The sequence below is a fragment of the Peromyscus eremicus genome, chromosome 6, assembly GCF_949786415.1.
Source record: "Peromyscus eremicus chromosome 6, PerEre_H2_v1, whole genome shotgun sequence".
Classification (NCBI taxonomy): Eukaryota; Metazoa; Chordata; class Mammalia; order Rodentia; family Cricetidae; genus Peromyscus; species Peromyscus eremicus.
In genome coordinates this window covers 116,800,579-116,826,273 of record NC_081421.1, presented here as the reverse complement: position 1 = coordinate 116,826,273, position 25,695 = coordinate 116,800,579, and the positions used below count along the sequence as shown (strand labels likewise).

The following is a 25,695-nucleotide window of genomic DNA, read 5'->3' as shown; positions in this document are numbered from 1 at the left end:
TGTGCCTGAAAGATCACTATTGTATTATGCAGGATTCTCTAACTGGGTTGTCTACACTGTTGCCTTTTGTCCATTAGTGACCTATATAGCAACTTCTGGATCTGTGAAAACTAGCCAGCAGGGAGGAAGTTTCTGACTGGTTCCAGATTGATTACTCTAAGTTCTACAACCGAAGTGTGTGGTGTCTTCAGCAATGGGTCTCACTATCTAGTTATGGGAACTACCACGAGCAACAGTGACAGCTTATATTGTTTTTTTTGGGGGGGGCCTCTGAGGCCTCCATGGTCACTAATTCACTAGGGAGATAGCCTATATTTATTGAGATTTTTATTTAGTAATCATGTCTTCTAGGAGCAGCATTGTCCACCATGCAGTGCACTTCCAGCCAAACTCCTTCAAAAGGATCTTGAATTAGCTTACAAAGTACCAAGTTTCCATAAGACTTTTTCAGACATCTCTAGTTTTGGCTATGGGTCTGTCTATCTTGTTTATCTTTTCAAAGAACCAACTCTCCACTTCATTGATTTGTATTTGTTGTTATCTGTTTCCAGTTTCCACTCTGATATTGATATCTTTTTGTCTACTGACTTGGGGTTTGGCTTATTCTTCTTTTTCCAGACCTCTAAGTTATTTATTTAATAGCTTTCTGGTTTATTAAAGCAGGCACTTAGAACTGTAAACTTCCCTCTTGGGACTGCTCTCATTGTATCATGATGCTAGGAATGATTTCATTTCCTTCTCAATTGCTTCAAGGACTCCTTCATTTTTCAGTAGTGTGTTGTTTAATCTCTGTGAGTCTGTGCATCTCTAGTGTTTCTCTTACTGTTGATGTTCAGCCTTATTCTGTTGTGGTCAGATATATCACAGGGGATTATTTTCAATTTTCCTGTATTTATTAAGACTTGTGGTCTATGATGTCACTTTATTCAGATATTTCTATTTACTTTTTGTTGAGCTGACCTGTCAACTTGTGAGAGAGGGATATTGAATTCCCCTCTCCTTAATGAGCTCAGGCATTGCTGTTACTCTGCATCCGTAGTACTTGTCTTATGAAATTGGATACACCTCTGTTTTGGACACATGTGTTTAGAATCATAAGGTGCTCTTGATGGATTGTACCATTAGTCACTATAAAGTGACTTCTCTTCTCTCACTAGTTTTACTTTGAAGTCATTTTTGTCAGATATGAAAACAGTGACACCCGCTTCCTATTCCTTTTCCTCAGAGTCCCCTTTGGCAGTCTTTCATTCTAAAGTACAGTCTTTCTTTTGTGGTGATGGGCATTTCTTGGAGGCAACACATAGGTAACTATTGATTTTTTTTTCAATTCAATCTACTAGCCTGTGCCTTTTCATTAGGAAATTGAGAATATTGACATTAAGTTACTGTTATAAGGTATGCATTTATCCTGCCATTGTGTTGATTTTGTAGTATTTGAATTTTTCTTCTTTCTTTCTTCCTTAACTGTTATTCTAAAAGTTTATTCTTTCATGTGGCCTTGTGCATTGATTTTCCCTCTATAGTCTGAACGATTTCTTCAAGTATCTTCTGTAGAGTTAGCTTAGTAGTCATGGATTTCTTTAATCTATTTTGTCATGGAAATTTTTTTATTTTTCTCTCATTTATGACAAAAAGTTTTGCTGGGTATAGTAGTCTGGGTTGGCAGTTTCTTTTAAAACTCGAAATACATTTTTCCAGGAACTCTTAGCTTTTAAAGTTTCAGTTGACAAATCAGCTGTTGTTCTGATGGGCCTGCCTTTGAATGTGATCTGGTGTTTCTCTCTTACCACAGCCGATATACTATCTTTGCTTAGTATATTTATTATTTGAATGACAATATGGCTAGGGGAGGATCTTCCCAGGTCTTGTATGTTTGCTGTCCTAAACACCTCTTGAACATAGATTGTCATCCTTTTCTGAACTCCATGAAATTTTGAGTTATGATTCTTTTGAAAATGTTTTTTATGCCCTTAGAATGAAATTCTTCCCCTTCTTAAAATCACTTTACTTCATCTTTGTTCTTGATGGCTTCTCTAGTTCCTTCACCCTGTCTTTAAGCTCAGATATTCTGTACTCTCCTTGATTCATAGTATTGCTGAGACTTTCCAAAGATGTTTGTTTGACTTACTATATTTTGTTTTTTTTTTTTTTTTTTTTTTTTTTTAGTTTCCAGCATTTCAGATTGGATTTTCTTCAATAGTTTTATCTCTGTTGAATTCCCCTTTCTCATAATCTATTATCTTATTTTATCTACTGGTTGTGTCTTTGAACATGCTTGCAATCATTATTTTGACCTCTATGTCGGGATTTACTATAACTTACTCTCATTTGATGTCATTACTGGAGGGTGGCTATTAATTTTGGAGGAGTTATGTTGTCTTAGCCTGTGTGTATGCGTGTGTGTGTGTGTGTGTGTGTGTGTGTGTGTGTGTGTGTGTATTTGTGTGTGTGTGTGTGTATGTTTCTTATGTCACTGCATTAGGTTTTACTCATGGGGCTTATTTCTATGTGGGACTTACTTATTTTTAATCAATTACTTCCTTCAGTTGAAGTATTTGAAATGTTCGTGTGGGACATTGATATGTTAGAGTTGAATGAATAATTCAGAAAAACAATTTCTTACTGCAGGATCTCAGGGGCCTTGGTATAAGTTTTATATTATTCCACAAGTACAATATTAACAGGGAGCAACAACAGCTGCTTGATATTACTTGATATTACTATTGTGTAAGTGTCATAGTAGCCAGTTAACAGCAGTGGCCCCTTTGACTTCTATAACTGTTTGGATAAACAACCAAAGATGAGATGGAGTATACTCAGATTGTGGTGGGTAAAGCATCTGGGAAGGGAAAATTAGGACACTGTTAGTGTCCACAGACTTTAGGTATTGTTAAAGCCAAGGAAGATTATAATTAAGAAGTAAAAAGAGAAGGGAATAGGGATGAGAGAGAGAGAGAAAAAGATTAAAGAACGAGAGGGGAAGTTTGAGGTGTGGCTGAAGAGTGTCTCATAGCAAATGAGGTGGAGAAACATAAACAGTATTCCTAAGACTCTACTGAACAATACATAAACAAAAGCAAAACCATCATGAGATATGTATGCAAGAGTGGAACTTAAATAATGGAAAATAAGAACTTAAGAAATAGTTAGAGAGTGAATTTCTGGCTTAACTGCCCTGAGATGAAGTGCGATGTTCTCAGACCCCTCAGGCTCTAGTAGGTTTCAACTGGTGCTGGGGTCGGGCAAGTGGGAGCTGCAGCCTGAGTGTTCCTGGGGTTCTGGTGTGAGGGATGGGGGAGATTATAAAACCTTTCATGATAGCTCCCCCCAGACCTCTGCACTTCATCCACCATGGCCTTTCCTGGCCCTGTAGGTGGAATGTTGGTGAGGGGTAGGACTTCCTTGTGGTTTCTACTGCTCTTTCCTGGGCAGTCTTATTCAGCGGTCTGGCATGGTGAGCACTGGAGCTGGGCTTCCAGCTGGGCTCTGATTCTTCATCTCCCTACCTACTTCCTTGTAGAGGTCTCCCTGGGGTAATAAGTTCATTACAGGGATCGTTTCTTGAAGGATGTGAGCATACTGTTATGTCTTTGTTTTCACTCATGGAGCATCTGTTGTAAGGCTTGCACTACGATTTCTTTTTCCTTTTCTCAACCTCTGACTCATCCTGACTTAGCATTTATTCTTTGCTCACAGCCTGAAATGTTCATTTACCTATAATACAGGAAACAAGTGACTACCTCCCTCCCTCATTGCCGGCATGCCTTGTCTTCCCTCTTCTTACTGAGTGGAATGTCCCTGTGTGACCAGCCCCTTCATGAATATCTTTCCAGTTCCTTCTATCATTGTCACTGATGTCCTGAATTGTCACCCATTCCTTCCAACATCTAATCCCTCACTGACCTCACATGACCCTCTAGCTGCTACTCTGTTTCTGTGGTCCCATTTCAGGAAAAACAAAACAAAACAAGAATTGCCTCAAAAATAGCCATCCTCCCTGCTTCCAAACCTCTCTTCCCATTTTCCTTTGAACCCGTTTCAAGCTGGCTCTCATCCCCACCACTCCACCGAGACGACGCTGTCAGTGCCCTCCTAACGTCTAAGGCCAAATTAACAGCGAAACCTCAAGTCTTGACTCGGAGTGCTTGAGAGCTGTCCTCTCCAGGGTCTCTGTGCATTTCTGGGTCTTTTCCTCCAGCAAGCCGTCTGTCTCCTTGGCTGACTTCTTGTATCTCTGTCTTTCCGACACTGAGAATCCTCAAGGCAGTCTCCAACCTGTTATTATGTCTGTGTCCACTCAGCAGCTGAGTGAATTCTCAGCTCAGGGTTTTAATGTCACTCATACACAAGTGTCTCTGAGACTGAAATCTACAATCTAGATTTGTGTCCCTGGCTGCCTTGTTGGCATCTCCACCTGGTTCTGTCTCAACAATGTCAAATGCCACCCCTAAAACTGAATTCTAATCACCCCACATAGGGTGTTTCTGGTGTCCTGTTTCTGCAAAATTAATTCCACTTTAGTAGTAGCTCTGACCCAAGCCCTTAAAGTCATTCTCAAGACACATTTCTTTATACAATAATCAGTCCTTCAGAAAAGTCAATAATATACATGTTTTGGCCATTAGATTATTCATGTCTATAATTTTAAATTGCTAAGTAGCATTCCAGCAATAACTCTGCATGCTCAGTGGCCAGCCCTATTGTGAGTGTCTTATCTATGATCCCCTTAAGCTCCATAAAACCCTATGAGATATAATTATCATCTTTCTTTAGAGATAGATAAACTAAGGCACAGAGTAACTTGTCAATGTCACCTGGCTAGTATATGAAAGTGTCACAGTGGTGGCCTGGTCTGTGGTGCATTGCATTATACATTTGAGTATTTACAGTTTAGAAGGTCCTAGTTGCCATAAATCATGCTGTGTTAACCAGCATGATTTGTGTACAAAGCCCTTTCCCAGTTTGGAATCATTTTTTAGCATATATTCTCAAAAAATTGAAGTACTCTAATATTGAAGGCCTTCTCCATTAGGGTAGCTTATTATTATTCAACATTGGCTCTTACGAATCTGAATTTATACATAGTTATTAAGAAATCAATGTTTTTTGAATAGGGACCATCTCAGGGGGAACTTAAATAAAGCCCACTCTTGATTTAGTCACAGTTTATTTTGAACACTCATTCGATCTTATGGCCTTTGGTTTCCACATGTGTTATATCAAGATAATCTCATGAAAATTTCCTCACAGGTGCACTAATCATACCCCTCTTCCTATCAAATGAAGAACCTTTGGTGTTACTCTCCCTCATAAAAACTCATTCTTCTCCTTGGATCAAACACTGCTCCTTCCTGCAAATGGTTTGAAGTGCTCTCTCTTTTAAGATCTGACAGGGTCAATAAGTCTTACTTTTAATGACTTTGCATGTCTGAATTTTATATCTACCTTTCTTATTCACTGTTGTGTCAAGATCTTAGAGACATGAGGGATGGATGATGTCAAGATATATTGTCCATGGTTGTATATCAACTATGACCAAAAGGAACATCATTTGAATTTTGATGGAGCGTTACATCAAATCTGTAGGTTACTTCGTTAATATAGCCACATTCACATATTAAATCTGCTAATCCAGGAGCATGGGAAGGTCTTTTTATTTAGTATCTTTGTAATTTCGTGTTTCAGTGTCTTAAATTTTTCATTACAGAGGTCTTTTGTTTCCTTGATTAAGTTTATTCATAGGTACTTTTTTGTGCTACTGTGAGTAGGGTATTTTCCCTAATGTCTTTCTGAGTAATTCCATTATTAGTATATATGAAAGATACCTGTTTTGTATGTTGATTTTGTAACCTGAAATGTTGCTAACCAATAATATCTGTGTTAGTGAGAGATCTTGTCTCAAAAAAAACAAGGTGGACAGTGTCCTGATGAATGACACCTATTATTGATCTCTAGTCTTCTCATACATGGATATACATGTGCATGCACACCTGCACACATGAACATGTACACACAAAAAATGTGAAAGTGATTTCAGGAAGTAGCAGACATTTTTTTCCTAGTGTACACAAAGATGCAGCATGAACTATGGTCCACAGTCCTCCCCTCTTTATTCAATATACTTTATGGTATAATGTGCAAGCTCTAATCTAAACAAAAAATAAAGTACAGGTACATTTTATGAAAATTGGATTGTACAAATTTTATGTGCTACTGCATAAAATTGAAACTTTTTAAAAACAGCCATGAACTGCAAGATCCAGAACTGACTGGTCCAATGAACTGCCAATCTTGATCACTGATTGTCCCCATAGTCACTGTGTTACATAGTATGGTGGGACCCACACTTTTATTTATGCACTCTGAAACTTACACACACACACAAGCCAATGTTCCATGTTACTGTTTGCACAATAAACCTATTCCAGATGTTACAGATGATAAAGCACTCCACACTCCTAACAACTGTAGTCGATAACCTGCCATCTGATAATTTAAGAAAAGGCACATTCTAAGATACAGTGGAGAAAATGATAAAATACAGCAGCAGGGAAACAAAACAACACAAAACAAAAACCCAGCAACAGCATGCCTACTAACACTTCTATCTCTGTGGAAACTAACATTAAATTACGAGCAAATTGTGTGACGTGTTTGGGAGAGCATCCCTCATGCAAAATACACTTTCTCTTACTTTAAAAATTTTCATTTTTAAGCAATACTCACCCCAACCTCTGTGCCTGAAAGCCAACACATAAAACTGAAGGAGCTTTGGGGATTTCCAATTTAACACCATGTGTAGTGATCCACAAAGGGAATGAGATTCTACAGTAAGCTTCCCAGCAGTCAGATCTGCTGTGTGTGTTATTAATTCTCTTTAGGACACAATGAGATGCATCGTGTTGTAGGGTAATGTTGAGGCTATTTTTATTCCAGGTTCTGATGAGTTTTGAGTCATCACTAAGTCACCTTCACGGTGTCTTTACAGGGCTCACCTTCATTCCATTTGCCCCACCAATGAGAAAAAGAGGACCAGATAGTCTTACCACCCTCCCGTGATCAGAGGATTAATGAGCTCACAGGCTCATCTGTAAACACAGAGCTTAGAAAACCCCGTTGCATGGGGCAGTAGTTGCAGGTGAACAGAGTCATACTTGCTACAGCACATGCTGGGCTCTTGGTCCCAGGTTGTCTTAATGTAAGCTGGGCATGTGCTCAGAGTGCCAAGGAGGCCAGGGCATCCAGACTCATTTTGATTTTTAGCATTTGTAAAAAGCATCAAGATCATGGTTTTTCCGCAAAGGAATTCACAAAGTTAAGAGGCATATACAGATGTGGGAAGCTAATATTGGCCTTATTTGGAGCTGTACAAATGCAGGCAGGATGGTTCTGTCATTGTATTCAAACTCAGGGCTTCTGAATGTCAGAAACGGGCCCCACATCTAGTTGCAACAAAATTGTATTTCACCATGAAATTTCAAAAGATTGCTTAAAAAAAATTATTTCTTTCCAAGCCAGGAGTGTCCACACTGGATTTTCTCTCAACAACACAGGTTGACCAGAACACTACAGACAATGCTACAAACGTTAAGTTTGTAAGGGATGAAGTCTTGTTTGACCTGTGCTTAGGCTCAAATATGGATCTGGCAAAGTCTGGGCAAGATGCTCAGTACGACCACTGCAATGAATGAAGGTAAGATTTGCAGATTCAGGGTCTTAGAGTTGCCAGGGGAACTTCTTTCTTTGCATTCATTCCCCTCACACACTAAAGGCTGGATTTCCTGAGTGGTCTCAGTGAACTCTGTAACCTCTCCAATCACCATTTCCAAATATACATGAATTCCCTATTCTTGTGCCATTCTCGAGATGTGTGTGAACATAAAAACAAAAGCTATATATTTCCACACTGTGTTTCCACATTTTGGATCCCCTCCAGACACCATTCTGAATATGACACTCAGATGCAGGGCACTAAAAATGGTTCTTGCCTTAAAATAAAACCTTTAAAGATCCCTTAGTAGCTATTCAGGGACTGGAATTCAATTTCAGTTCTCCACCCTTTGGCCAGCTGTAGATTCGGAATGCTTACATAAAACACCGACAGTATGTACTTCACGGCAAATTTGATTTTTCTTCTGTAATAGAAATGTGAGTCACAGTCACCACAAGCTGTATTTTTGCTTAGATAATATAAAAAGCAATAATGGACCTCATCAAGGGAGAACAGGTCCTTTTAAAATTTTATTTTATAGGTAGCTTTAACATAAGCTTTGGGTACATCCTGCAGCAAGCATGAAAAAATCTAAGCCTTCAAATTATAATGCTCTATATTTTAGGCCGTTATATCTCAAAGAGTAACTTCTTAAATTCTTTTATTACAAGTAGTTTGTGCACATAAATGTTATATCACAACAGCAAAAATAAGGAAGAAAAGAAAAGAAAACATGTAAACTTTTACAAACTACATAAATACTATAGTACCTGCCTTGAAGATACTCTTACTTTAAGTCAGAATATACTCTAACTGTCTTACACAGAAAATGTTGGTCAGTAGCCTATGTGTATAAAACACTGTTTTTGTCTTTAACTGATCTGTCTTTCATTGGTCTTTGGAGGAGAAAAATACAAGATCAAAATTCAGTCCATAAGAAAAATAAAGTATGCTGGCAGCTTTGGGTAAAACACTAGATATGAAATTCTTTGCACGCTGAATCCAGCAAGCCTACCAGTGGTATCGAGAGAGCCAAGACGGAGGCTCTACTCATGCTCATCTTCCGTATTTCCACATTTTCAGTGTTCTTTTCAATACATGTTTTTCCTCAGAAAGTTCATCTGGTTATAAATCAAGTTTACTCCAGAACCTGTACCGGTTTTCCCCAGATTCCTACAGTACATCTAGCTCTTGGCCAAATTGTCTTTGGTGGAAACAAAGCCCACTGCTAAAGCATTTTTGAACATTTTGAATGCATGCAGAAACAACTACCTAGAGTCTAGCAGCCACACAAGCAGGCTCAAGTACCATTACTTATTGTTTCTTTTGACCTAGACCCTTCAACGCTATCTTTGAAAACACAGAGATAATGGCGGCAAGATGGTCGCAGAGCCCAGAGCTGGAGGATGTCTTGAGCTGTCCGCAGACAACAAGCAGGAACTCCCTGTTTCTGCTTCCTTTTTCTGTGCACTTTCACTAAACGCAGTGTCTTATCTTCCTTGACAATGAAAACTTAAAAACCCCAGCAGTGACTCATGGAGACCTCAAACAACACTGTCCATGCATGGGCTTTTTTTAAGACAGGCGAGGATTCTTAAAAGCTCTTTCCCCACGGGGAGAGAGGAGAAACACCCTGGTTTAGGAGCCATTTTTAGTGCACACGGGGCCCTGGCTGATGCTGTCCTCCAGGTACTGGCTGCCGGTGTCACTCCTGCTGTGGACGGTGGAGGGGATGCGGGAGGGACGCCGCTCAGTGCTGCTGTCCTGCGAGGCGCAGCAGATCATCTTCCTCATGGTGCTGTACATGTCCTCGTCCTTGTAAGAGTAGATGATGGGGTTCATGACGGAGTTCAGCAGCGCCAGCAGCAGGAACCAGCGCTTCACATGCTGCACGCCGCACTGCTTGCAGTTCAGGCCATCCAGCAGCAGCACCACGAGACCTGGCGTCCAGCACACCACGAAGGCACCTGCGGGGAGAAAGGAAGAAGTAAGAGCTGCCCAGACCCCGGATGCTGACGCGGGGCTTCTGTCTCAGCCTTCGGTGTTTTCTCACCTGCCGAGGGAACTTACATCCTTCACAAGAGGGTTAGAGATAAATGGCTAGGACCCCTTTGATCCGCGGTGTTCCACCTCACTAGTCATCTGCTCACTCACGCCTCCTTAGTAGTAAAGCTAACCTTTGTGACGTAGTTATAAAGTGCTCTGCATCCGTGAGCCCCAGCAGTTTTCTGGACCACATTGGAAGGTTGCTGCAGTTACAACCATCTGACAGAGAGGAAACTGAGGCTCCACTCTCAAGCGTCTGCCTGCCTGCAGGACTCCAGAACTCATATTCTCCCCATTCTGCTGTTTCCAACTTCAGACTTTCAAAACCCTTTTTTGAAAATTCTAGCAATGGCTAATGCACCCCCCACACAACTCCCCACCCCACCCCACGCAGGCCAAGTAACACTGTACAATGGGCTTTGTCAGGGGCAGGCAGCCGTGGCTCCTAAGGCATTATCTTTAGACTATGATCAAGTCAGACGTTCCATCCATCACCAATGCACACTGGGGCTTCCTAAGCAGTCTGTTCTCTGTGACATATTCGCAGGCTATTTACTTAATTGTTTGCTGTGATCTCCATTGCTTTTGTAAGAAACAGTTCTTTCTGGTGCGATAGCTAGAAATGTGCTTTGTAGACCGTGGTGGAACATGAACACCATCCACTAGTAACTGGATCGCTCTGACCTTACCTCTCAGCTCAGTGATGTTGAAACAGGTTCAGTGTTCTGCTGCTGTGTTAACATAACCTCGGGCAACAGTCAGCAGCTAACGTTTATATGCTTACTACAAGCCAAACCTGGTGGGAGAAATGTTTTCCTTGATTAACTCATAGGACCATGCTATGAGATTGGCAGAGAGAAGTCATGCGCCTTGTCCGTAATAAATAGCTCTTAGGAGACACCTGGTTTTGAATGCACGCTCTCCTTCCACAGACAGCATTTTTCACTGTGGTGTGACCCATCTCCTTATCACGATGCAGTTCTTTTCTCTCAGTGCCCTTTATGATGCATTGCTTACAAGTCAATAAATATTCACCTCAAGCTTACCATATGCTTGGGGCTGTACCAGACAGTGACAAGGAGCTAAAGGCGAATGTGGAAAATAGAACAAGCGAGTCAATACAACCGTATCAACAACTAGTGGCTCTGACTGGTTAAACCATGTCTGGGCAGTTTCCTCCTCGTTGTTCACACAGACTGCCATATGTGAGGATCAGAGCTGATGAGAAACGGTCCCCAGCACGGCGCTAGAGCCTCTGAGCTGGGGCTTTGCTGGGACCAAAATTGGATGTGTAAGAGATAACAGGAGAGGTTAGCTCTCTGTTTTATAGTGACACATTACCAAAGCCTACTGTTTCCCCATCACACGTGGTTTTTTATGGTCTGACTAATGTGGGTAAAGAACTGGATGTGGAGGGCAGGAAGAGTAGACAGGTCCTCGTGCACTGACTGTACAACTCCCAGAGATCCATGCCATGGCCTAGAGGTGGGGCTTCCTCAGCTGTAAATCGGGGACTTTAGGGCACATCTGGATTTTCAAACTGTAGCACAGATCCTTTGTGGGTGTGCAAACATTTCAGTGGATTTGGACCATTTTTAAAAAGAGGGGGTAGAATAGGATGGAATAATGCACAGAGTATATTACACAGGCCATGGAAATTATAGTTTTACTGAAATTTCATATATCACATATGGGTGTACTGGTGATACAGCAGTGTATCCACATGTTTAAAAAGATTTATTTTTATTATTTTTAATGACGTGTATTTGTGCAAGTATGTGCACATGAGTGCAGGTGCCCATGGAGGCCAGAGGGGTCAGATCTCCTGGAGCTGGAGTCAGGTAGTTGTGAGCTACCTGATGTGGGTGCTGGGAATTGAACTCAGGTCCTGTGGAAGGGCAGCATGCACTCTTCACCATTGATCCATCTGTCTACACCCCAGGGTGTTACTTCTTATTGCTGGGTTTGGTGACGATTTTGAAAAGCACTAGTTTGAACCATCTTTGAGGCCCTATTCAGCTCCAGGAGTCTGTAGTTTCCACAACAGTAAAACTTTTGTTCCTGTTGGCGTTCTTAAAGAGGGCTGCAGTGTTGTCAAGGTACAAGAGCTAAACAAGCAAGCACCAAAAGCTGGGACTGCTGACTTTGAGGTGAAGACTCTTTTCTGTGTGAAACTGCCTAATTGCAAAGAACCCCAGTGGGAATGCTCCAAAGTCCTCGGGGAGAAAGGAAAAACAGTGTCTGATTTAGACCTTGTAAAGTACACAGCAAAATTTTGTGAACATGTAGCTTCCAAACCAATGGGAGGGGACGATGGAACTGAAGGGAAGGGCAAAGATCTCACTGTGACAGAAGGGGGTTTTCAGATTGCGTGCGAGTGTGTGCACCTGTGTTTATTCCCCACTCAGCACGTTGATTTATACAGGTCAATCAGGTGACCTAAACACTACAAATAAACCTTTAAGTTGGTACCTCATCTGTCCTAACATGTTAATTCACACACACACACACACACACACACACACACACACGCACACACACACGCACACGCACACACACATACTTTCTCTCAAATAGTTTATTCAATAATAATGTGACACTTTTTTATTGTACCTCAATTATATGTCAGATACTGTTTTAATAATTTATATGAATTAACCACTTAATTTCCAGTGCATTTCTTGGAAATAGGCACTAATACACTTTTCGTTTTAGCCCTGAGGCCCAGTGCCAGGTGATATGCTCAGAGGCACCCAGCTGGTAACTGCCAAGGCCAGGATTTCAAGCCAGGGAGCCTGGCGCCTGCCGCTGGGCTGGGCTGGCCACCTGACAACAGACCAGCAGGTGTCTTCCTTCTAACGGGAAGGAAGCAGAAGTGACGCTTCCAGACTTTAAGGTCCCATTTGCAGTATGTCATAGCTGACTGTGGAACAGCATCCAGGTCCATTTCTGATGTGCGACAGGAGGATTTTCAGGAAGGAAAGGGAGAGAAGGGAATAGAAGGTAAAGGTAGAAGAGATGGAGGAGAAGAAGAGAAGGGGGCCCCGCAGATCTTCTCTTTACATGGTTTCCAGCGAACAAGGAAAGGCAAGTCTTCTTTGAAAGAAGAGCCTAAGCATGGAGGCTGATCACCTGCGGAACAGGTGCTTCATGCTGAGGCCCACATCCTAGGCAGAAACTGGGATAATGTAAGACTCCGCCCCCCGGAGGCCAGGTTCTCACCCATAAGCATAACAGAATGCAGGTTCTGTTGGTCTACCAGTTCATTTCCTAGAGGGTCCTAGCATATGTCAGCTGTGAGGTGTGAAGCCACTCTCTCAAAATATTTTAAATGATATGTCAAGAATTTCTTGGGCCCTGGGGACCTGTAATGTAGAAAAATTCTTGAAGAATGTGGGAAATAGTGCATGTGTATGGGCAACTGTACTAACTATAATAATACTCCTTAAAAAATAGGAGGAGAAGGATTGAGATATACCTGGTAGATTGCTTGTTTAGCATGTACGAAGCCCTGGGTCCTACTCATTGCCACCACCAAACAAATCAAGTGGCAGTGCACTCGGAGAGGTGGATAAGTTCCTCCTCAGTTGCATAGTGTCTTAAGGACAGAACGGGATACATAAAACTCTGTGCCAAGTCACGTGAGCTGGGGTGGGCGGTGGGTTGAGGAAAGATATCCTAGGAGGTCCAGATCAGTTAGCTCCTCCCAGTCTTCTATAAATCCTAGAAGAAAAGGAATGTTCTTTGTGTTTCTTTGACTCAATGCACAGACAATTACTCCTAGGAACGAACTACCAGGGTTCAAAAGAAGCCATGATAAGATCAAGTTTCCACTTAACGGAAGAATCAGCATTAACCAACAAGCATGGGCCCAGTGTGCCTATCTGGGGACGAGTGGAAGAAGCTGGGGATGCTTTTCTTGGAGAAGAGAAGACGAAGGGAGACATGGGTCAACTGTCTTCTCAAACCTGCATGTTGATCATACAGTAGAGACAGGCACAGGCTTGTCCTGAGCTGCTCCAGACGGTCACGTGGAACACGGACGCATACAAAGAGCTAAGATTTGGATGTAAGACTTCGAGAGGATGGAGGGATTTAAGAGAACCCTGCTGTTCGGCAGGCCGAGTCCCACTGGGACAAGTATTTCTTCTGTCTGCATCATTCTAAAATGCATACAGGGGAGAGATTTTTATGTTAAAGTTAAAGATATGCTAAGTTTCTTCTGAACTTTATTTTATAGGAAATTGCCAAATTTTATGTAACTATTAGATTCAACTCATTATAAAATCCAGACAAATTTGTCTTTTTTTCAGGACATACGCAATGCCTTGGTTAAAAACTTATCAAGGTGACTTCTCTAAACTGGTACTTTCCCAAATTAGCTAGCCAGCTGAATTACAAGGGAGTGTGTGTGTGTGTGTGTGTGTGTGTGTGTGTACAGGCACACATGTGTGAGTGCACATCCATATGTGTGCAGAGGTTAGAAGACAAACTTGGATTTTATGTCTTACATGCTGTCCACCATTATGAGGTAGTTCCTCATGGGCTTACCACTCACCAAATGGGTTAGTCCTGCTAGCCAGCAAGTGCCAGGCACCACCTGTCTCCATCTACCCTTCACTGAGATTACAATCATATACCATTACATTCACGTTCTTTTTTACATGGCTTCTGATGATCACACTCAGGTTCTTGTGCTTACAAAGCAAATACTTTACCCACTGAGCAATCTCTCCAGCCCAACAAGAGAATATTCTAATAATGTACCTTCTGATCCCCCAATGGACCTAATATCAGCATCTCTTGGGAGAATGTGGAAGTGTGTAGGACTAATCAATTCCATTTTGTAAACTATCTCTAAACTGACCCAAAATGATCCAAACAATCTGACCCTGACAACAAAATCATAGACTTCATAAATATATTTTTAAAAAATACAGAAAAGGGGAGAGACAGACTCCTTTAACGTGAGAAAAACATAACCCTAGAGATTAATATATTCCCCTCAAATTTGAGAAAATGTTCATGAACACATGTGTAAATCAATGTACAAACCTTAGCCTTGAAACCAGTCCGTAGGCAAGACACACATGATCCTCCTCTGGGGGCCATCAGCTTTTTGTTTTGCTTTGCCAGAAATGCCCTTCTCACAGCCTAATCTGAGGTCTGCTTTTCTTTCCAGACTTAGCTCGCATTCTGCATGCTCCACTGGACTGCTCCCGTCTATCACCCCCAGGGATCAGTCCTTCCTTTCAGCCCCTCTAGCACCTTCTGCTGCAGTACTCACATGCCCCTGGGCACACGGCCTGCTTCATTCCATATTAACATGTCCCCCAGAGCCCTTGGCCAGGCAGAGCATTTAGAGCATTAGACCTATTCCCACTCAAAGCCCAGCCATACAAGATTGCTGTCTTAGTCTCCCAGGTGATGAACTTTGACATTTAGAGCAGCTGAGATTGAAGCCAGAATTTAAGACCCATTTCCTTATGCAGGCTCTTTAGCTTTGTGTATTATTCAAAGTGATTTTTAATGCATAGGTCTTGTCTCCCAGGCCTTTCATAAGTCCTGTAAGCAAGCAAGTTTTACTTAGACATGTTTGTGATCCTTAGTATGAATCTCCACATTCATCAGCAAAGGAGATTAAGTAAGGTGAACCCGACTGGCTCTTAGGAGCCCCGTGGGCCAGGCACTGTGCTAGCTAGCTGCACCCTGACCTGCCACTCTGGACAGTATACTACCTGCTTCTCAGGGCTTGGCAGGAATGGAAACCAGGCCCAATGACTCCAGCAGTTCTCAGAGAAGAGCTCAGAGGAAGTAACACTCTGTTGAGCTGGGTACTGAGGGCCAAGAATGACTGTGCAGAGGGGTCAGAAACAGCTTGAGGCACCTGGGGAATCCCAAACACCCCAGGATGGTTTGAAAGCAGATAAGAGATTGAGGAAGTCAGATGGAGCCTGAGAATCGAAATCTAGGCAAGCTCGTGTACAGTACTCAGAAGTATGGGTTGGAGGAGCTCAGATTCAAGATGCCTTCTCCAATGACTTCATCCAGAGAAGTAAGCTAGGATACTCTTGGATGTCCATTCTAGGTGATGAATTAATGGCTCTCCCAAGCATATGACATGGTATGAGTCATGTACCTTCTTGACAGGATTAAGAAAATATTTCTTGGTATGGTTCATAAAGGAACTCCAATAAGGAAGACTAGGTCAAAGGTTTCTCAGACTCTGTAGCAGCTGAATGGATCATGAAATCCACTTAGTAGTTCACAACCAGCATGGAGAAGAAAAGTCAACTGAGCAGAAAGCATCATCATATATAAAGTGGAGTAAAAGTGCATTTGTTTCCTAAAATGTGCTTCAGTCACATGCACAGGCATGTGTGTGCTGGGTTGGGACTTGGAAGCTGTGCTGTTCCTTACTGCAGATCCCAATTTAAAACTAAACTTGAAACTACCCACTTCTAGACATCAATGGTTTTCAAATCACTTTTTAAAAGTGGAGGAAAATTTTTCTCAGAGGAACTTTCTCATCAAGTTTTTTCTGACTAAAGAAAGCAGGGGAGAGAGGAGTTTTGATTAAGCCCCACACAGCAAATCTACTCTTGTTTCTCTCCCATGAGTCTCTCATCCCCATCACATACCACTATGGTTTGAATCTGCCCCCGCAGCTTCATGGTTTTGGAAACTTGTTCCCCCAGCTGGTGGCGGTGTTCTGGTAGGCTGTGGAGCCTTTGAGGGTTGAGGCCTCATTGGAGGAAGTAGGCCACTTGGGAGATGGATCTTGGAGGTCTGACATGCCTGCCTCCTTCCTATCCCACCCCCTGCTTCTTACTGCCCCATGCTCTTACCAACACGAACTAAGCAACTTCTGCTGTCCTACTGTGATGGACTCGAGTCCTCTCCGGAGCCCCCTTCATGTTGCTTCTGTCTGGTAGTTGGTCATACACACATGTGGAACCCTTGGCACTCCCACTGATCATGTTCTGGAAACTATTGCTACACGAGGTAGCTTTATTTATTAGTTTGTTTGTTTGGTTGGTTGGCTTTTCAGGCCAGGGTTTCTCTGTATAACAGCCCTACTTGTCCTGGAACTAGCTCTGTAGACCAGGCTGGCTTCGAACTCACAGAGATCTGCCTGCCTCTGCCTCCCGAGTGTTGGTATATAGGTATGCACCATCACCACCCAGCCACAAGGTAGCTTTTTGATACTGTTGAATCTTGCATCTCTAAGTCTTATATTTCAGAGCCAAGCTTTATCCACATTCTCAGACAGACAGGAATAGGCGAAGAAGGAAGTCCGCTCCTACCTGCATCAGGATTGCCCCAGGGGAGGGGTTTGCTTACTGTTTCAGTTGCTACCAAATGAAAATGAGGTGTGAGCTAGGTATCTCTCTGTTTAACCAGTTCCCTTGGGAGTGCTCTACCATGGTTAACCATGAGAACCACCAGCCTGGCCAAAGCATCTGAAGACTGGCAGAAATCCAGATGGAAAGCTGACCAGGATCTGAGAAGGCCATGGTTTAGATGGACAGAAGCAGATTATTTGAGGGCTAGAGAGGAGGCCAGAACTTGAAGACACACTGCATATTCGGATCATCTTGGCAGTGAGGACAGGGAAAGAATGGAGGATAGCTGGGAAGCGTGTGTCTGCAATGGCCAAGCAGAGGAGACCGAGGAGGGCCCTGTCTGGGAGGAGGAGGCAGTTGTCCCATTATAGGACTGGCCATTTAGAGTGTCTGTGGCTTTTCTACATGTAGAGAGCAGCTGGAAACAAGGCCATGAGCCTGAGAGAGAGGGCTGAGATGTTGACTTGGGAGCCATCAGCTGCAGGCTGCAACTGCAGCCATATGCCCTTCTGTTAGCAAGTATTTACTGAGCAAGTGCCTACCACGCCAGATACTGTCTTCATGATGATGACATTTGAATGAGAAGTCTAATTCCCTTCTTTTTCCAAGTGACAGGTCAGTGTACTAATAACACACAGTTATTTCTTAATGGTGTTTTATGTTCTTTTGGTAACTGTTGTAGAAACTCACTAATAGTATAATTAGACTATAAATGAACTTTCTTCTCATAATCAAATAAACTAGTTTGAGTGCCAAACTTAAAAATCAAAAACACAAGCTGTCAGAGTTAGTTTTTCAGGTCTAATGAATCACATTAGAACATTCAAGTCTAGCACTGAGATGACTGGAGCTTAAGGTCATTGGAAGCATCAAGTTAAAAACACCTCAATGCACATTAAAGTCATAGCAAGGGACATCGAGGCTCCAGATGGGCAAAGTACCCTCAACCATGTGTTTAAGATGATTTAGCATCCCTGGGGGTTAGCTGACTCTCACAGTTAGCTCCAATTGTCAACTTGACACAAACCTAGAGTCATCTAGGAAGAGGGAACTCTTCTGAAGAACTACCCGGATCAGAAAGGCCTATATCTATGTCTATGAGGCATTTTCTAAACTGCTGATTGATGTAGAAGAGCTAAGCCCACTGTGGGCGGTGCCATCTTCGAGCAGGTGGTCCTAGGTTGTAAAAGAAGACAGCTGAGGAAGCAAGCCACGGGGAGCAAGCCAGTCAGGAGTGTCTCCAGTCTTGCTTCACTTTCTGCTCCGGTCCCTGCCTTAGTGCCTCTTGTTGATGGGCTGCAACCTGTAAGATGTGTATCCATATTTTCATCTGTTTAAAAATTCACACATGCAATTAAAGAAAAAAGGCTTTGACATGAGTGTAGCTCACAAAACACTCATAACGACAAAAACAGCCGCACAGGCTAGTCTCGCTCTGGCACATGGACTACTAATTTCATCAAACAGGAGGATATATTTTAAATCTGTTCACTCTGTCATTCTTTGTTTTTAGCCCAGGAAAAAGCCACAGAGCACAAGCAATAATACTAACCTAGGAGCCACAGGGCTGTCTGATTTACTAAAATAGAAAATTACAGCCCCACATAAAAATCAGGAGGTGGACCTCATTCTGGTGAAGCAGTCTTCATATTTGAAAAAACATACAAAATCAAAGCAAAAATGTAAAATAAATAGGTGTTTGGGGTTGAAGCTTTGTAATATATGTGTTATATATTAACAGATTATTTAGGGGGAAGTGTTCTTACATTAAATAATTTGTTCCATGATTTAAAAATAATGCTTCTGGATGTAGTTTGTATTCTAATTCATGTTCATTTACTCACAGTGTTTTAAAAGTCTAATAACTGAGAAAAGAGATTGTCATGTGTTTGAAAGGAGTGGAAATGTATAATTTAGCAAATCTGGACAGCTTCAAATAGATATTGAACAGTTAAAATGTTCACAAATACTCATTTGATGCTGTTGTTACCACTGTCAAAACTCCTGATTCTAACAAATAGTTTTCAGACACTTGTTTTTAAAATTGTCGGCAGCTTCAGAAAGCTGGAACTCTTCATGCCAAGCACTTATAAAACACAGTCTGAAGAGGTACACCAGTTGCAGCCACAGCCTAGACCTAATTCCAGTCTTTAACTTGGGACAAGAGCTGGAAATCATAAACCCTGTAAGCAAACGCGGCCTCCACCCTAGATTCCACTTGAGGCAGCTTGTGTGTGGACCCCACTGTCTCAGTCTTACCAACTGTTCTCTCGAGGGCCTCCCACCACCTGAGGAAGGGAGGAAGGTCAGTGGTGAGCATGAGCAGAAAGGCAGCTGTTTGGTATAATATAAAGACAGACAGACATCAATTAGCCAACCCAAAGACTTAAAGTTCTTCCCACTGGAGTCCCTCCTTTGGATCAAGAAGCTATCTTTGGTCCTTTACCCAGAATGTTACCTTTTCAACTGGATGCATGAAGCATTTTATGACATCGACTGCTCTTAGCATAGAATGGGGGCCAGAGAAGATATAAAAGGTCTTTGACGGATTGTCATTTTTAAATAACATAAAAAGCTGGCCCAGGAAGGCACGACTGACAGCTCAGAGGAAAACAACTGAGGGAGAGGATGGAAACCACACTCCTTAGAGAGGCTAGAAACTGGAGAACTCATCATTGTAACAGAGAAACCACCACTGGCTAATCACCCATGACCTTACTTGCCTAGGAGGCTGGATATGTAGCATAGTGTTTCTAGCAATCAAATGGAATTTGTCCTTGAGAGAAACACCATTACCATTCTCATCATAGAAAAAAAAAAACTTGAAATCCTACAGGGTCTGAGTTGAAATCCTGTCTATGACCAAGGGCAAATCAGCTAACAGTCCCGAGCCCATTAGCTATAGAATGAGCAGATGATAAGTCACAACAGGGGTTTTGTGAGAATTTAATATGATAATATATGGAGAGTGCTGACACAGAAAACACTTCCGCTGCTATAACAGAACACCACATGGCAGGGAAATTATAAACAATAGAAGTTTATTTAATTTATATGCTGGGAAAACGAGACACAGAGCCTGTATCTGGTGACAGCTTCATGCTGTGTCATAACATGGCAGAGGAGTAGGCAAGCATTCATGAAGCTGGGGCAAGAGAGTGTGACCTTGTCACAAACTGCTGTCAGCATCACCAACCCATTCCTGGGATGACGGCATTCATTCTTCCCTTGTGGCCCAATCTCCTCTTAAATGTCCTGCCTCCTGATACTGTATCATGGGGTTGAGTTTCAACATGAATTTAGAGGAGACAGTCAACTGTTAGTGAGCGTGCACACTCAAGTGTACAATTTCTCACATTCCACCCTGTTCCTGCGGGGATCTGGGAGCTGTGCTAGATTGACAGCTCATGGGAGATCATTTAATTAATCAATTCATTTAGGCATAATATATCCATACTATGCATACTGTTTTATGGTTTTTGTTTAAAAAGTAACAAATTATGAGCATGTCATATCCATATTAATATTGTTTTTGACAGTTTATGTCACTGTTTAGATAAATCATAATTTATTTGGTAAACCTTCTCTTGTGTGTGTGTGATATATTTTTAAATTTAGTTTTATTTTTAAGAATATTATTAATTTGTTCTTTGATAATTTCATAATCTATCAATGTATCTTGATCATATTCAACCCGAATCCAACCTCCCATTATGACCCATTCTTAGCCATTGGTTTAGGTCAGAGTGCTTATTAGCTGAATTATAAAGTTCTTTGATTTTCAAGGGTTTTTTTTTTATCTAAAAAGAACAAAAAGTTCTTAAAATCATCCAACAAAAACCTCAATCAGGAAAGAAAAAGAAGCCTGGAAACTAATAATGTTCATAGAATGTTTTTGTTTTGGGCCTCAAGAGTAATTAACCTTCTAGGTGAAATTCCCTAAGAAACATTTCATCAGAAATGACACATCTTAGCCTGGAAAATGAGTTAGTAGATACTCATTGGGGCATCTATGAGTTCACACCTATTGACTTAGCTAGCCATTAGGAAGTACTAAGCTATTACACACACACACACACACACACACACACACACACACACATTCATACACACACATTCATACATACACATACACAAATGTTCATTAAGCCATTGAGGAGCAATGTGACCTGCTGGCACAATGTCCCCCTATTGTACAATTCCAGAGGTCACCACTCTAATAATATACTTCCATCAGTGTCATTTCCTTGGGCAATGTGATGCCCATATTATAAACATATACAGGACTTCATGTAGATACTTATCATATGGGCATCACATTACCCAAAGGTAGTCTTCCCAGGTTGTGTGTATGTGTATATGCGCATGTGAGCATGCTATAATCCATGTATAATTCCATGAGGACTGAGCCAGTAAGAAGTACTGCTCTTCCATGGCCTCTGCTCCAGTTCCTGCCTGCAGCATCTTACCTTGAGTTCCTATCCTGACTTCCTTCATGAGGGACTGTAAACTGTAAGATTAAATAAATCCTTTCCTCCCCAAGTTGCATTTGGTCTTGGTGCTTTACCATAGCAACAGAAAACTAGCTAAGACAACAACCTTGCAGCATTTCATGGCTAATCTGACATGCTGCCTAGATATTCTTCTGCCTTCTTGTCTTGCTCACCTAACAGCTAGTGCAGTGTCCAGACTTAACAAGTGTCCGTTGTCAGTTAAGTGAATACCGACTGAACATCTGACAACATTCTGAGTGCCTCGTCAAGACACCAGTTCTGACTGGAGTCATGTGACAATCATCTCACACTATACCCAAAACTTCCCTCATCTGGAGCTATGAAGAACATCCATTTGGATCTTTCCCTCCGTTACTTAGAATGAGGATGAAGGAGACAGGAAGTGAAACTCACAGTTATTGAATGTGAGAGGCCAAAGGACTGTTCGTCCAGTCCCAGTGATACACAGATGAAGAAACCGGTAACGGAGAGGTAGCGTCCTGAGTTAAAAGAGCCAGGCGGATCTCTGTGAGTTCGAGGCCAGCCTGGACTACCAAGTGAGTTCCAGGAAAGGCGCAAAGCTACACAGAGAAACCCTGTCTCGAAAAACCAAAAAAAAAAAACAAAAAAAAAAACAAAAACAAAAAAAAAAAAACAAAAAAAAAAATCACGGCGGACAGAATCTAGGCTTCAGTCAAGACTCTACTCTTAAAACAGTAAGTGTCTTTCACCATCTACTGGCTGGGAGGCCCTAAGGTAAGCACTGGGCATCTCAAACTGAGTAGTATACAAAAGGGATCTCCCGTGAGCTGTCATCTAGCACAGCTCCCAGATCCCCGCAGGAACAGGGTGGAATGTGAGAAATTGTACACTTGAGTGTGCACGCTCACTAACAGTTGACTGTCTCCTCTAAATTCATGTTGAAACTCAACCCCATGATACAGTATCAGGAGGCAGGACATTTAAGAGGAGATTGGGCCACAAGGGAAGAATGAATGCCGTCATCCCAGGAATGGGTTGGTGATGCTGACAGCAGTTTGTGACAAGGTCACACTCTCTTGCCCCAGCTTCATGAATGCTTGCCTGCTCCTCTGCCATGTTATGACACAGCATGAAGCTGTCACCAGATACAGGCTCTGTGTTTCGTTTTCCCAGCATATAAATTAAATAAACTTCTATTGTTTATAATTTCCCTGCCATGTGGCATTCTGTTATAGCAGCAGAGGAGAGTGGTTGTGTGTATGCATGTGCGCATGTGAGCATGCTAGAGCAGCCAAAGCATGCTGCCAGGTCTGCTTACAGATTACCTATGCAGTGCAACAGGAGAAGGGCCCAGACTATCTGGACAGTCAGAACCAACATTTTTGAAGTGTTTTCTGTGTCAGTAATCTCCATATATTATCATATTAAATTTTCATGGTTGTGTATTTGTGTAGTTAGAAATGCTCTCAAAGTAGATAAGTAAAATTCCTAGCAGATGGATATAATCTCTACTTGGCATGATCCAGTCTTTACTTCTTCCTTATGTATTTCTCATTGGTGTGTTAACTTTTGCCACAAGCGTATCTTTGGTTTAAATAATGTACCTCCACTGAAACTATTTCTGTTTCCATTTGGGGGATAAATTCATCTTCATACACTAGATTTCTACCATAGCAAATGAAGTCAGATTGATCCCACAAGATGAGATTCTAGAAGGTCATAGCTGCCTCTCTATTGTGTCTTCAGCTAGTTCACTAAATGGCAAAATGCAAAGCAAGGGCATGAGTCACTGAGCAGTAAAATCATGACACCACCCTTGATGTACGATCAATACAGATCAATTATGTAAACTATGATGTCTGTTATTAAAAGACTCATTTTCATTTTTGTATTTGTTGTAAAGTAAGGCACAGGGGGAAAAAAGAGGAAGTATCCAGGGCCAGGCAGTCTCTGTGGCAGAGGCCTGTAATCCTAGCTTTTGGGGAGGCTGAAGGAGAAGGATTGCAAATTCAAAGCCAGCCAGGGCAACTTGCCACCAGACCCTGTCTTAAAATATAAAATTAAAAGACAAAAGTAAAAGGATGCTTGGAAATGTCGCTCAGTGGGAGATATCTGCCATGTGCAAGGCTCTCTATTACTGCAAAGGAAAAAAAAGGACAGATAGAAAGGGAAAAGGCCTGGACAGTGGCCTGGCAGTGGCCTGAGAACGGCCCCAAATGACCACTGACCTCTGCACCCAGAGCACAGTGATGACTGCTCCCATCTGAAAAGAAAGACATCAGGGAGGTGAAAGGGCCAGTGGGTGAGGTGTTATGCACGAGAGGGATGCTGGATCTCACCTTCAGAGGTGAGAGCCCCATAAGTTCATTCTCTAGACAACCGAAGCTTAAGTCTTCTAAGTAGAAGCACTCCTACGTTCACTTGTACCTAGAGCCTACTGATCACAGTCTGTCTTTCCTGACTGCTGTATCACCAGTGAACATCCAATTGCCTTCCAATGTGGGTGCTATCATTCCCCAGGTATCGGAGGCCATCAGCTCTGTTGTGTAGAATGAGAAATGCCTCACATAGCCTGGTGTATCTGAAGGTTTGGTCCCCAGGTGTGGTGCTGTCTGGGGAGACTGTGGAACTTTTAGGACATGGAGCTTTGCTGAACAAACTACGTCCTTAGGATAGACTTTGAGCATATACAGTGTCACTCCACTTCCTGTTTGCTCTCTCTGAGTTCTGATGTGGTTGAAGAGTTGGTCTCTCATCTTTCTGCTCCATCCAGATTGTTTCAGACCTCTCCTGTCATGATGGATTCTCCTACTGGAACTGTACACCCAAACAACTCTTTCCCCCTTTGTTGTCTTTGGTCATGGTGTTTTATTACAGCAACACAAAGTAACTAACACAAGCTGTACACACCCTGTGGTTCCTACACCTCTCAAAGCCTTGTTCATCCCATTCACGCGTGGCTTCAAGGCACTGAACGGTTGGAAGCAGCTACCTTTTCTAAGAACTGCAATTAAATGGTTAAACCAAGCCAATGGAGCACCGAAAGATGATGTTAGGAATAAGCCAAAGTGAAAGACTTTCGGGAAATCTTTTCTGTTTGCAGGCCATTTTCCACCACAGACACAACCATTGATTGTAAAGGACACCCAGGAAACACAAGTCATCACTATATGGCCAGTGTAGGGAGTTGGGGCTAATGTATATTTTAAAGACTCACATGAAAGATGGAAAAAGAATTCATAGTCATCACTACGACTTAAAATCAAAACAAAACAAAACCAGCTCTCCCTCCCAACTCAGCTCCAGAATTTGACCTGCAATCTGGACACTGGCTCTAAGACACAGGAAAAACATAGTCACCCTCTTCTTTATTCCAAGCCACTTGGTAAAAGTAGGCTAGGTAGGCACTGGACACACACACACACAGACATGAGACCATCTATTAAGTCTTAAATCACCAGCTTCCCCAATAACTCATCCTGCTGTTTTGTGTTTTAATGTTTCTGTTGCTAAGAGCCCAAATGACAAACCTCTATAGTTCTCACTTGGCAAGGGCAGCATTCAAAGGACCATTCAAACGGTATTGAATACCTTCCTCTGTTACTTCCGATCATATCTGTATTTCCCCAAAGTCAATTAGAATTGGTATTTACCAGAATTTGCTTCAAGGAAATGAAATGTGACACTGTCTTTGCCTTCTAAAGATTTTTATTTCAAGTTTACTTTGTAATCGACACAGCAGTGTGAGTAAGAACACACTGTTCCATCCTAAGAACACGGCAGCAATGACTGGTTGGTGTTGTGATTGTGCACCAGGCCAGAGGCACAAAGGTGGGCTTCTTGTCTCAATCTCCTTGTCCCCCCTCTCACCGGTTCTACTGCCCATCTGACCCTTTCTTTTCATCATGTGCATTTAGTTATTCACTTTTACTCATTTTTCATTGGGAATTCTGATTAGATCCTGTTTGGGACAGCAATGTCAGTTAACTAGGTAACTTGCAAATTACCAAATAATCACTCGGGCTGGAGGTCTAGCTTTCGGTGGTAGATTGTGAGGGCTTCTGTCCATTCCTCAGACCCACCCCGTCTCACTTCCATTGTTCAGGTCTAATCCTTG

At 42.1% G+C, this 25,695-nt stretch overlaps 1 protein-coding gene across 2 annotated transcripts in view; it reads right to left on the bottom strand.

Moving 5' to 3' along the window:
• Positions 1 to 9,348: 9,348 nt before the first annotated feature.
• The window catches only part of Lpar3 (lysophosphatidic acid receptor 3), a 67,204-nt gene continuing 50,857 nt past the window's right edge, over positions 9,349 to 25,695 (bottom strand). The window contains exons 1-2 of one of the 2 annotated variants that reach the window (XR_009379945.1): positions 9,765 to 9,866; positions 9,567 to 9,678 (exon numbers count right to left, since the gene is read on the bottom strand). Coding sequence is in view for 1 of the 2 variants with exons in the window: in XM_059266397.1 (XP_059122380.1) it covers positions 9,350 to 9,678 (329 nt within the window). In the remaining variant the exon portion in view is untranslated. Of the gene's footprint in view, positions 9,679 to 9,764; positions 9,867 to 25,695 lie in introns of those variants that run through there. The other variant, XM_059266397.1, reaches the window with a different exon arrangement.